The sequence below is a fragment of the Taudactylus pleione genome, unplaced genomic scaffold, assembly GCF_031769625.1.
Source record: "Taudactylus pleione unplaced genomic scaffold, aTauple2 ptg000018l, whole genome shotgun sequence".
Classification (NCBI taxonomy): Eukaryota; Metazoa; Chordata; class Amphibia; order Anura; family Myobatrachidae; genus Taudactylus; species Taudactylus pleione.
The window spans coordinates 8,337,331-8,351,878 of NW_028284420.1; the positions used below are offsets into that span (position 1 = coordinate 8,337,331).

At 40.8% G+C, this 14,548-nt stretch overlaps 1 protein-coding gene across 1 annotated transcript in view; it reads right to left on the minus strand.

The window, feature by feature from the left end:
• The window catches only part of APCDD1L (APC down-regulated 1 like), a 73,895-nt gene extending 62,765 nt beyond the window's left edge, over positions 1–11,130 (minus strand). The window contains exon 1 of the mRNA XM_088482670.1: positions 10,985–11,130. Coding sequence (XP_088338796.1) covers positions 10,985–11,021 — 37 coding nt within the window. The 5' untranslated portion in view covers positions 11,022–11,130. The remainder of the gene's footprint in view (positions 1–10,984) is intronic.
• Positions 11,131–14,548: the final 3,418 nt, after the last annotated feature.

Consider the following 14,548-nt stretch of genomic DNA (forward strand, 5'->3'; position numbering starts at 1 on the left):
CACAACTTGACCAGATCCTGAATGCTATATCATCCACTGGGGGGGAGGGGGGTGTTGGAGAGTTAGCTGGGGGGGGGGGGGGTGGATTATTATATGACTAATGTAAAGTGTATGTGTATATACATAAAATTACTAGCTTGTTGCTTTAGTGCATGTTTGTACAGTCCTTATAGTAATCACTTTTTCTACATAATGGTGACTAAAAGTCAGAGGTTAGAAAGATAGAACAATGTGTTTATTAAAAGGTTGAAAAGCCAATAAAGGAAAGTCACCTGAAGTTGGATAACCTTTTTAAACAAATAATTTTTATTGTAGCTGTGAGTAGAAAATAATATTCTACTTGGGAAATTGTATTCATTTTGCGTTAGAACCAAATAACAATACCCAGAGTAAAGGTACAAGGGAACACAGGGCAGAAAGGGTAGGGAAAGATTGCAGCTAGACTAACCAAACAAGCAGAAGACATTCATGCCAAGCAGTCGCGCCAAAAGTAATCTTGTGCTCCTGCTTCTTGGCGCTCTCCCAAGGCTGCTCGTACTGTCTAGGCTAAAACCAAAGAATCAAAAGAAACCTATTGGTCCAAACAGTTGATTTGCCCAGCCTTCATTGTGGCACAGATGGAGCCCCATCTGCCCTCACCATAATCTACCATCACTGGGTTCCCAAGGAAGTCCCATGCTGGATAGTTATAGTCTCCCATTGCTGCTTTTGGCATCTGTGCAAGTAGGATACCATTAACCATCATTAACCAGGGCAAGAATGCACTTATCCATAAGCCTGAGTATTATAACATTAACCATTTGCATTAACTTGCAATGTTGTCTCCTGGATTACAGTCAATCCATGATATATGTTGTCTTCTTGTAGACAAGAATTAAACTGAAGTTTGGAGGGCTCCAGCACAGCAGCAACAGCATGGAGACTGTCACCCTAGGATATAGCCACTTACTCCATTGAACTGAGGGCCTAATTCAGACCCGCTCGCGAGCGCTGGGCACTGGCAAGCGGGTTGATGTTGGCCCAGTGTGCATGCGCACGTTGGAGGCGGCTCCATCGTGCGCATGCGCGAGACCCGGATAGCGACGTGCCTGCCCAGACGGCGGCATTCCCATGGGAACGCCTACCTTCTGGGGCCGGCCCCACTGACATCACAAGTGATGTCGGTGGGAGTGCCTTCGGTTTTGATAGAGCCAAAAGCACTCCAGGGCTTGCGGAAACGAGACCCTACCACAAGGGTCTCGTCGCAAGCCCGATGGTCGCGATGGTCTTGACCATCGTGACCATCTTCCTGGCCGCTCGCTATAGCTGTGGGTGGTCACCCACAGCTATGTGAGCGGCCAGGAGGCCGCTCCTAAAAGGAAAAGGGACGGCCCTGATTCAGAGCAAGTGCTCTGTCAGAGCGTCCGGCTGTGAATCAGGGCCTGAATGCGACTTGGAAGGGGTGTTCTAGACTTTAGAACCAGGTCTCTTGAATGTAATTTGGGCCAGAGATTTAAAGATTAAATCTCTCAGTCCAGATTTTGTGGCGCCAGAGTGGAGAGTGGACTGAGATGGCGCTAAATACACATATCAGAATAAAAATAATTTAATAATGATGAATGGTTTTATAAAATGCAAAAAAATTGAACAGTGCTGTTTAGGCAAACAATGTATTGTAACAATAAAAACTGATACAAGTAAAACAATGTCTCTACAACAGTGAGTAAATCAAGGAAAAACATATCGCGGCGGCTCTGCTGCACAGCCGATGGTAGATAAATCTGCAGATATATCTGTCCAATGTGCTGTGTGCAGAGCCGTCAAGAGCCAAGGCGGGCCCCGGTAATAGGGGGCGTGGCCTAATCTCGGGAGGCATGGCCACGCCCCCTTGCCGAAAAATAAATCAAAAAGATTTGCAGCGCCGCGAAGGGGGTGCGCTCTGAGCCCCCTCAGCCCGGCGCAAAGCCGTGGGGGGCGTGATTAGTGAGATCGCTCCCCGGCACAGGTATAGGAGACTGCTGTGGCTGCTGCTCAGCAGCCACAGCAGTCTCCAACTGCAGCTCAGCACACGCTGTGTGCTGGGCTGCTTTGAGGGAGGGGGGGGCGGCGTCGGACCCGGGCCCCCGCCCCCCTCAGGAAGCCCGGGCCTGGGTAATCTGTACCAGCCCCCCCCCTCTCGGCGCCCCTGGCTGTGTGTACGGGCGATCAGCCGACTGCCCGTACACTTGCAGCAACAGCCATAGGGAGGGGAACCACTGACAGATAGAAGGTGATGGTTGTTCAGTGTGTATGAACAACCATCATCTGCATATATATATATATGCTAGGTGTGTACCCAGCTTTACAGTCCTTCTAAGATCTGCATGACCAATAAACACCATTCTACCTAGGAGATCCTGCATGATGCCTATTTTCTGCTGTAATCTGCAGATAAGTGCTAACACTAATCTGTTCCCCCGGTTGTCCTGTGTTAAACCCATTATGTTGAGTCAATGCTCTGCTTGTGCCACTGCAGTCTTCATCCTAAATTAACGGTCAAGAGGAACCAGTCACAGTCACCAGCAAAGTGATGCTGCAGCTACACACAACACCTAGAAGTAAGTGGTTCCAGGTACCAGTGAAGGAACCTGGTGGTGGCCGCAATTTCTCTTCTATAACTTGCGTGCAGTTGGCACTTGCAGTTGGTGAGTGCTAGTTGCTAACACCAGTAGGAGTGTTTAGTAACAGCAGTTTACTGACAGCAAGGGGAACCCCAAGACAAATTTGTAAAACCAATGAGTAAACACTAAACAGTGGACAGGGTGACAGAATAAGCCCATCTTGTCACAAATGTATTTTGTAAATATTTTGAGAGGAATCCAAACGTTTAAATAAACTCATTTTAAATAATTTTTAAAGCATTGCATTAAGTTGAATTGGGCTATGTTTGGAAATTTGGGAAGTGTTGTCTCTCATCTATCTACTCGTGATTATAATATGGGGGGGGCTTGGACTGCACACCCTATTTCTAAACATAACAAGAGGTGCTACCATGCTGAGGCTTGTAGTGCCACACAGAAAAACGCAAAATGCAAGTGCACACTCTAAGCACTAAGGGGTATATTTACTAAAGTGCGGGTTTTTAGAAGTGGAGTTGTTTCCCATATCAACCAATCATATTCTACTTAACATTTATCTAGCACCTGCTAGAAGATAATAGCAAGAATCTGATTGGTTGCTATGGGCAACATCTCTGCTTCTAAAAACCTGTACTTTAGTAAATATATTTCTAAGAATACTGATTATGGGTGATTATAACTCTGAATAGGAGAGACATCTGCTAGGCAAGGAAGGCATCGGTAGAGAAAAAGGGCACATTGGTTGTGTTTTTCTCACAGTTTATCTGTATTTAGATAAAATGTGATCAAAAGCTTCCATCATTGATCTTATTGAGGTACTGGCAAGTGTAGCTCACGTCTAAGATAAAAACGTCAGACAGAAATGGCTTTTGTCCCAGGCGTGTATGTGAGGAATTCAGAAGATTTCATTCACAAGTGTGAGAAGTTAGTGAAATAGATCAAATCAAATAGATGTTTTCTCAGAGCTGGTATGTAGTGAAGAGGCAGAGGGGAAAAACTATGGAATAGCTGAATATAGTGATACCAGATAAGTGCTATAAATCCAAATATACTGTATATCACATACACATTATCCATGTTTCAATAATTCACATGCCTGCATTATGATTTAGTCAGGCATGTTTGTGAATGAAATACAGTCAAACATGCTGTATTAACAGTTAACACTATCGCCCCCTCACCCCCATGTCATATTTTTGCAGGAATGTCCTGATTTTCCTCAATACCAAAAATGGTCAAAGCTACTTGGGGGTGTGATTGAAGAAGATCTGGGGCATCTCCATTGGCAACTAGCCCTGAAACGTTGATGAATACGTTATTATATCCATATTATATTTGCGCATCATACAATAATAGACTACTACAAAGTTCTTATGTGCCATTGCACCCTGCTTATTGAATACCATTATGTTGTCCATCTGGTTTTCTGTCTCATGACATGGCTTTACTTTTTAATTGGTTTTCTTGGCATGTATCAGTTTATGGAGTTTATATGACACTGATATCTAGTTTGGTAACGGATCCTTACATGTAAAGTAACGTTTATATATTTCAAGAAGTTTATTTATATGAAAGCCCACTCTCAATGAAACCTTGACCCAAATATAACCCATACAACTAGTGAAGCGGCCGAAGCTCCACCTTGAGGAAAGTTGCCAAGGAAAACTCCACTAAAAGACAGGAAACCAACAGGGGACTGAAAACACACAGACAGCTCTAGATGGAGCAGCTGGGTCTTTTACATGATATGGCTCCCCATTATAATAACCTGGCCTGAATTAATGTATTTATATGGTAAAGGGATTTTGACATAGCTTTTTCTCTCAGTTTGGCAGGCATCTGACTGGTGGCATTCTCTCAATCCCCTTTATAGTTCCGATTTTCTGCAGCAGAATGGGTCAAGGTTTACCAATTCCAGAGTATGGCTCAGTGAATTCACCAAGTGCCTCATGCTTCAGCGTGGCCACTGGTCCTAGTGATTGCTCATGACTACTGACTGCCTCCACTAGCTTTATGTGACAGGTATTTATACAGGGGATGAAGCAATCCTGCAAGTGATCTGTGTAAAAGGGTGAATTATTATTCTGAGTAGCTTCACTAATCAGGGTATTTGTGGTTGAGTACATATTTGTATTCTATTATAAACAGATAGAACAGTAACATTTAATCCAGAAGACAGTTTGTAAACAGAACATTTGGATTTGTTACACTACTTATAACACCACATCCAGTTTCTGAAATGATATACATACAATGCACAATTAATCAAGGAAAAAATATCCAAAAATCCTGTCTGTAGATTAATCAGTTTGTGTTTATTTCAGGTTAAAACCACAAAAAGACAGCATTGTGCCAAAATGAGCAAATGTCCCAGCCAGCTGCTACTTTTTACTGAGAGCTCTAATCTCCCTTAATGAATCTTCCATGTCTGACGTGATTAGTTATCCACAATGCACAAATAACAAACTGATTTGTCACACTGCACTGGATGCTCACAGAGGAGGCCGCCATCTTCTGGTCCTAACCAATACTTCTAAGAATAAAGGCTATGGATTCGCTAGGAACGTGCGACGTCGCTGAGACAAGACCCTTTGTACGTCATGCACCTATGATGTCTCTAATTCCTAGTAAATTCATAGGTTCAATATTGGTTTAGCCCCAAAAATGACTGCCTCCACTATGCATAAGTGACAGAGAAATGTTGAGCGAGAAATACAGCTTCTATATGACATTTAGAAACTCATTTTACACACTGTGCTGTATATGTAACATTTCAGGCATAGTACCCCTCAGGGCCGGCTGGTATAGACTTGGAGGCGCGGGATACAAAGGTAGGCACAGGGTGCAGCTACCCCTGGAGCCGGCCCTGAGGGGTACTATGCCTGAGATATTACATATACAGCACAAGTGTGTTAAATTAGTTTCTGAATTTCATATATAGGCTACGCCCCTAAGTGACGTCACTTGGGGACATGCCCACATGGCACGCCTCCGGTGTAACGTCAGGCTGGGGGAGAAACCCCAGCACTCCGTCACCAGCTGGGCTTTCCCCAGCCGTCTCCCAGCACTGAATGGATGCCATGCGCATGTGCGCAGCATCCATTCAGCAACTCTGGGGGTCCGTCACCCAACCTCCCGACCAGGCCAACCGCGGGACACTTTGGCTCACAGGTGGAACAGTGCTGTCCCGCTGAAATTGGGATCTTGGGAGGGGTGCTCCCTCTATGGGGTGGTGCCCCTGTTCAACCGCACTGGTTGAACACCCCAAGAGCCAGCCTCAGTACTCCTGATTCTTGAGCTAAGTGATTTCTTCAAGGTGCTAAGAACTTCACTGTTATTCACACAACTTTTCCCCCTTATTGTGACATTGTCCTCTACTGACTGTTAAATTGCGATTCATTTAGCGGCTTGGCCATGGTATGCCGTTCAGGAGTGATATATCGACTCCAGCACCATCGTAATTTTTAGCACCCCAAAGATATACACAGGAAAAAATATGTTTAGCCTACTCTATTAAACAGATATGTCTACAGCTGTACATCACAGGATGTTTTTGCGGCACTGCATTGGTCCCATAGTGTTGGAATACAGCAACAACATAAGGCTTAATATTGCTTGAGAAGTGACATTAGAGCGGTGCAGGTTGTACTGCTGCTAATGTTTTGCCATATAGGCTCTCTAAGAATGTTATGGATATCCTCCATGTTATATACATTATACATTACACATTTTATATATCTGTATGGTAAAAGGCTAAAGCACACTAAAGCAAAGGCATATTTATAATGGGTCCAGGGTGTGTGGGGCACACCCTGCTCCCATAGTATACTTACCATGTACCGGCAAGCGGGTACCTCCTCTGCAGTGCTATCATCCCAGTGACATCTTCGGCCATACTGTTATAATGAGCTGGCTCCATCTGGGAGCAAAGACTGCTTATCATGGACGTTTTCCAGGGTCACAAAATTAAATAACTGTTTAAATTTCCTCCCAGTGTAACTCACTGCTGAATCCTTTGAGAGAGAAGTTTTCAATTAAGGGCCATATTCAATTAGAGGCGAAATCGTCCGTTTTTGCCGTAGTTTGCGAATTGGCTGTCCGATCGTCCGATATATCGGCCACAATCAGCCGATTTGTGCATGATTTCACCAACGATGGTGAAAAACGGCCGTTTTTCGCCTAAAAACTGGAGAAAACTTTTCTCCAGCCTAGGGCAGGCGAAAAAAATTTGCAAAATCCCTATTTTTGTGTAAAAATGTGGGGATTTCTTACCGAACCCTTTGGACAGCACCCCTAATGACATTTTTTTTCGTAAGTTGCGTACTTCGGCAAAACATGGGCGCTGAAATTTCGGTCTAAATTTTTTTTTTCTCGGGAAACATGCATTTAACGTATTGGGTCTGGTATTTCGGAGGGCCCTAAGGCCGCGCCAAGTGTTTTAAACATCGCACGTGGTTGGCGCAGGTGGTTTTTTAAAACTGCTAAAAAACCGCCTGCGCCAGCCACATTCGATGTTTAAAACACTTGGCGCTTCTTTATGTCCCTCCAAAATACCAGCCCCAATACGTTAAATGCATTTTTCAAGAGAAAAAAAAGTACGCAATTTACGGGAAAAAAAATTGCCAAAGTATCATTAGGGGAGCTGTCCAAAGTGTTCTGTAAGAAATCCCCACATGTTTACACAAAAATAGGGATTTTGAACATTTTCCACCTTTTAAAAATGGAGAAAAGTTTTCTCCATTTTTAAATGAAAAATCGCGATAATAAAAATTGGCAATATTATTGCGGGTGCGATAATATCGCCAGTAATTGAATACGGCCCTAAGGTTCCTATAGTTCCAGGGTATCTGGGAACATCACACTGAATTATTAGGTTGGAACTCCATTCCACTCCACTGTAATCTGTGTGTTATCTTTGTACCCCTAAAATGTTTAATCCTTAGGTATCTCTCATATTACCACTTTATCGTAAACTCTTTGGGATTGTATAATGTTTACAGCTAGAGTCTAACATTTTAGAAGGTTCATGACCCTTATGAAAGTACTTGGCCTGTTGCCTTTATATGTGCATGGAACTTGTCTGTGTCACTCCTTATATTTTAAAGTAACACTGCATTATTTCCATTATAATCTGCTCTTATCAGAATCTCTTTGTCATTAAAAACCATTATTTGTAAGGTGCTCCAGAACTCTGCAGCGTCAGCCTCTTCTAGAGGCGGGATTGTACAATCATTGTGGTGAGGTGTCTACTTTCATATCACTAGGTTCCCATCCACGAATCTTAATATTACTGTAGATTGCAAGTTATATGGTGACTTGTACAGTACTTCTTAACGACTGCTGTAAATTGTTAGCTCCTTGGAACAGACATATAATGCAGTTTGTGCCTAGTTGTGGTATGTGTATCCATTAGGACTGTTACAGGGTAAAATGCCATCACATTGTAAAACATTCAGATAAGGTTCACATTATAACACTTCAGACTGCTTGGATTAGAGTACTGCTTTATACAATAACAATGCACACTACTTAAGAAAGATGTCTTCTAAAATGTTAGATTACTACAGGCCTCCTTTTAATAGAACATTGTTTATATAATTCGATTGCAAGCATCTATTATTTATTTTTTCATTGAAAGCTTCTTGGATCTCTTTTTCATTGGAGCAGGTAATCTATGCTTTGGCAGCTGTTGTGGAACTAGAAGTTCCAGCAGACCTTGCCAGTCTTTAATTGAGCTTCTTGGTTTCACAATGGCTAAAGATATACTGACGCCTGCTTCAAACAGTATACATGTGCTATGAAGGGATGTTATTAGTGCTATCTACATGAGCAAATATGGGAAAGGTGTAATTGACCGGAGGACCTAAGAAAAATGTGTCTCTAATTCTATTTACAGAATACCTAAGTGGTTTACTACAAGGTACAAAGGGCAAGATGGATGAATTGGCACAGATCAATACACACTCCATATGTTTCATTCTATACTAAACACATCTTATCCAGTTCCTTCAATGATAATTTATTTTACTGTATGCTTGTAATAGGTCGTCTCACAAGTACAATACAGGTCTAGCAAGTACAATACTATGATAAATGTATGCAGAATTGTAACGGTGTAATCTATAAATCATCTATCGCGCTCAATCTACTTTCTACATATTAGATTAGAAATCATGTTGAGTTATGTAACTGATACTTTCACCATACTTTTAGGGATGCTTGTCACCTATGGATTTGCACAGGCATCCGTCAAAATATGGTCAAAGTTGGTATGTTCTAAATGATCTATTAAGAATTTGATTGGTCATCACTAGAACAGATCAGATCCAACAAATCTAGACTAATGCTGGGCATACTCTCTACAATTATCTGTCAGATATCTGCCCAATCTGGCTGGTTGGATTGAAAATCTTTTAATGTATGGGAGCCAATGGCAATCGACCATATGGTCTTAAACACTGGAAAATGGCTAAAAATGATTGGTCAAATTGGTTAGATTCATTTGATTTAACTAATTTGTCTGGATGGCAATTTTTGTCCCTTTTTCAGTGTTTGTTAGCAAATGGTTTATTGTCATTGGCTCCCATACATTACCAGATTTTCATTCCAACCAGCCAGATTGGACAGATATCTGAAAGATTATTGTATCGTGTATGCCCAGCATATGGCTAGGTACACACACCAGCCATGCGCCAATGATCCATCCAATCTTTAAATAACCTGTCAGTTTAGAAACTAATGCACACATTAGTCAATGATTGTTCCAATAGGAATGACCATAGGCTACCACCTGATTTGCTGCTATGGAAATACGCTCATTGTTTTGAAAAATCTCCTGCATGCCGCCCTAATCAGGTAAACCGTCAGTACCCCGGGTTCTGCATACACACACTAAACAATTCTCGGGCCGATTGGTCGGAAAGTGGCTCTTTGTCCCGATTATTTTATAGTGTGTACCAGCTTAAGTATTACTCGCCAATTGATCACTTTTGCTATAGTGATATGTGTGGGGAGAACACACAAGACACAAATATGGATCTTTTATGTGGAATCCTGATATCCTAATATCACCGAAACACCAGTAAATCTTTTCTGCGTTTTGAGATAATGCCATAAACAAAAGCGGTTTATCCGTACAGTCACTATGAAGTGTTATACTAAACCACATAATGTGTGACAAAACACAGTGGCATCCTTTTCATTTTTAATTTAGTATAGTTAAGAGTTGGTGCTCTAAATTATGGCAGTCCCCAAGTCCCAGACATTTCAGATAATAAAGCCCATCCTTGTGCAAGGGAACTGTCAGTATTTATCTAGAGCTCCAGAGAAAGTGCTGTTATGCACAGTGATTTGTTTTGCATCATATAATACATTGAATGTTAATAATACCAAAATGCAGTGCAGAAACATTACTTGAACACTGTTAATACATTTTTGTTCGATTTTTCTATTGACATTGCAGGTTTTAAAGCGTTGTTTTCCCCGAAATGGACCCAGCGGATGAATTTTAATACGCAGTCTAAACAGAATATGTTTGCAATGAATGGAAGCAGATACATGTATAATTCCTATATCTGTAAGGTAACTACAGTTCACCTCAATTCAAATATAATAGAACGACTAATTACATTCATACATATATTTGCAAAAAGTTCAGGAGCTTGTCAGATACAGAGATCTCAGGGATAAATACAATTATAATGGGGAAAAATGTATTTCTTGTATAGCAGAATTCTAGTTGGACATTGCAGATAATCTCTCTCAGTCACAAACTGCTGATAACAGAGATGAATAGCTTGTACTGCATGTACTATATCAAATATCTAAAGTTTTGTCAAGGTCTGGGAGGATTTATTATTACTAATGCTCTTTATATAATCTACTTTATACTTTGTTTGGTGTCCACTTAACAAAATGAATACCTGCTAATACTATTAAATACATCACTAGTCTGAAAGCTAGGTACATAAGAATTAAACGTTGGGAGAAAATATATATCTTATTTCTATAATTATGAGTGTAGAGACACGTCTATACTGTCCTCTGGTTTTTGATCTTATTACTTTCAGAACATATATTGTTGTGTGGAAGATTGTATTGATAATAAAAGTCTCATGTTTTAGCTTGCAAGCTATAAGGTAGTACAATATTCCCACATGTCTGAAGCATACAGTAACAAGGTTAGACGACCAGAATTCCCTATCAGACATTTAATTTCTGAATCTCAAATTAATTCAGATATGAAAGGGGTAGGTAACCTTTGGCTCTCCAGCTATTGTAGAACTACAAGTGCAGGAATGGGCATGCTGGAACTTGCAGTTATATAACAAACCAGAAAGACACAGATTTCTATCTTTGACATAGAAGATAATTGCTTTGTTGCCTACCTAGGAAACATCCCAGGGCGCAGTAATGCTGTGCCATCACACCCAGCTACTACTTCTTCCAGGATATCAGAGTCTTGATAGCAGAAGTAGTTTTGGATCCAGGATAAGTGAAAACTTTTCCCTGATGAGACGGTTTGCACTCCTGAGCTGGCCAGTGTCAGCACTTGGTGTGTAACACAGGGGCTTCTGATGTGGAGGAACTCTGTGTTCTCTCTGATCACATACTAATGTGTTCATGAAGGCAGTCTGTCCACAGTGTGTTGTTAGATTTAATGGAGCTTGGCAGTTATAGGTTAAACTAAGAAGAGGTGGAGACTTTGCTGGGTCCTGCAGACTATTATTACAATGCATCCTGGCTGTTCATTCATAGTTTCAAGCTCTCACCTCATTCCACTCTCTCACCCACGCAATACACTGACACATATGTACATGCTCAGGGATACGCACTGACACACACACCACACATATATGTGTCCCTTTACATAGGACCCTCTCCAAGGACCAAAGGCTTCTAAGGTCACCCAGGGATGAATTCTCAGAGATATATAGCCAATGCAAGGATATAGGTGTAGATGCTTATAGACTGTACGTAAACAAATATACTTTTATACAGATATATATATGAACTATACAGACATAAATGCAGGAACACACACACACAGACTTTATTGAACATGTGAATATACATCAAAATACAGTTTTTTTTCTTTTAGATACTACATATTTACCAATTAAAACTACTCTAGTAGTAATTAGTTGCAGAGCCAGAATATTTTATTTTTATTCTACTATAATGGTACGGTAAATGTCATACACATCAAAGGGCTGATGAAGAGTTGGATGTACATCTGTTTTATTTGTGCACAATATGTACCCTTTTTTTTGCATTAATTTATATTTCCATTTTGACAGAAGCAGAAAAGAAGATCCCCATTTCATGTAAAGGGAAAACAGCACCTGTTTGAATGTATTTCAATGCACTTCATATTTGTATTTAAGTTTGCATTTAATTATTTTTTATTTGGTCAATGCAACTTGCAGTGCAAATGTGTCCAACTCTGGGTCTAGATACTTGTGTGGAAGTACCGTGTACTGTTTGCAGGTCTTCATAAAACCATGCAAGCAAGCCCAGCATATTAGCTATGGGATTCTTCATAATATGATATAACATTCACGGGTCTTTCATTTCACATAGGGCTGTACTGTTTATTGCTGGTCTGGTTGCGTTTAGCACAGTAAGGGCATGCACCCTACCATCCCTCTCACCGATGTATGGTTTCCATGATCAATGATCATGGGGCTAGTGCAGGGGCTGATTATATTAAATTATAAGGGGATGGGGCGCAGAATGGCATTTTTTTTAACTAATTAAACATCTTCATAACACTGGTTATACTAATGAAGTGTATATTCTTGTTTATTTAAGCTTTTACTTATTTTGGATGGTAAGTAAGCAAAAGGTGTCAGCACTCTTCAATATCTTTATTTAATGAACAATGGACACACTGGTAGTATTTCACAGCTGCAAGCTTTTCATCAAACCACAACAATCAATCAGGCTTCTGCTGTAATTATCAAATTTACACTATTAAGCAGATTAAAGCTAATTGCTGATTGGTGGCTGTGTACCAGTGCAAATGGTGCACCTCAATGTAATATTTACAAATGAGCTTTCATTTTGCAACAAGTTAGTCTATGGCTCAGCAACACTTTTTTCTGATTTGTGCTTTTTACAGTAGGAGCTTGTTTTTGTATTTTTCTGTTGAAAAGTAGTAATTTAAAAGGCAAAAAAAAACAGCAGAAAAAAACACACCTTTGCATCCAAATCCATATTGTTCCAAGGATGGGCAAACTGTGTACAGCAATACGGTCAGAATACCTGCGCCAGACAGCCGACAGCAGTCGGATCCCGGATCCAGAATCCCAACTGCTGACATCCCAACGGCAAGTGTTAGAGTTAGGATTAGGTTTAGGGGTTAGGGATAGGCTGCAGTGGGGGGAAGGGGGTGTAGGGTTAGGCTGCAGGGGGGGTAAGGGTAGGCTGTGGGAAAGGTGGGTTAGGGGGAGGATTAGGGTTAGAATACTTACCATATCCTGTCGGGATTCTGACTATCGGGATGCTGCTGTCGGTATTCTGGCATCTGGCATCCCGGTTGCCGGGGTCCATTGCCCGACCTGAAAATCAATTAGCTTACTAATTGATTCCCCAGGGCTATTCAGTTAGCCCCAAAAGAAGCCCGCAGGCTGCACTTAACTGGGATTCTTTTTCCGGGTCTAATCAGACCTGAAATTAAATACCCAACAAATCGACTGTTAACGGGTGAAAAGACCCTGTTAACGCATAGGTCTGTAAATGTTTCACGGATTCTATGTGTTAACGCCAGTTAAAACCCCTTTCGGGTGAAAAAGGGGCTCTATTTGAATAGCCCCGTGCGTTAAAGCCAGAGGCTATCACCCTTTTTCACACCTGTTAAATTAATGGGTCTAATTGAATTCTCCCTCATAAAATGTACCCAGGCTATAGTCAAGTTTTCCAAGTAATTACTGAGCATAAGAAATGCCTCCCAACATTTAAAAATCAGGCGAGAAAACCCCATCCATGCTCCGTCCAAACCATTCCCCAAACCTTGGCCATGTTCAACCAACCACATTGCATTAAGTGAAGTCACTCCTGTGCCCCAATAGAACACACACCTTTTTTGGTCTGTGAATAGAGAAAGACTACTCTAAAGTATGATACAGCCATCATCTATTTAGGACTGCCATGTGTTCTGGTTTGCTCAAGACAGTCTACTTTCTCCTACCAAAATCTTTAACTCACAATACTTATTTTTCATAATTTAAACTTCTCATGAAATCAAATTCAAAATGTTAGTAGCAGTACTGTTATTCTTTTACACAAGTGACAATAATAATAATAATAATAATAATAATAATAATAATCATCATAACTGCTTGCATACTAACAATTAACACCAATTATCAAAGTATTAACACAATTAACTTTGTTTCAGACCATAGTGAACAATATTATCTAGAGATAGCAACAAGGAAAATATATTATATAAAGTTTTGTGATAAGGTCCTTTAAAGTGGAGTTTTCATCTAGGTGTACACAAAGTGGAGGCAGCCATTCCTGAAAATGCAGCCAATCAATTTACTAGAAACCAGTGACATCACTGAGGCAAAATACAAACACATAGGGATCTATTTACTAAGCCGTGTTAGGAGACAGAGTGAAAAGTGATAAGTTTGTCATAAGGTGCCAGCCAATCCGCTCCCAACTGTAATTTTTCACACACAGCCTTTGAGATGGCAGGTGGGAGCTGATTGGCTGGCACCTTATCACTTGCTTATCACTTTTCACTCTGTCTCCTAACACTGCTTAGTAAATAGACCCCATAGGCATATAATTCCCCATAAGCGATGTTAAAAGAATAAGCTAATATATCGCAATACTCTAGTGCAATGACTAATTGATTATGTCTGTGAGGATTCGGAATTAATGTAAATTCATTTACTTTATAACAATGGTTCATTTACCAGTGCAAATGTTACACATAA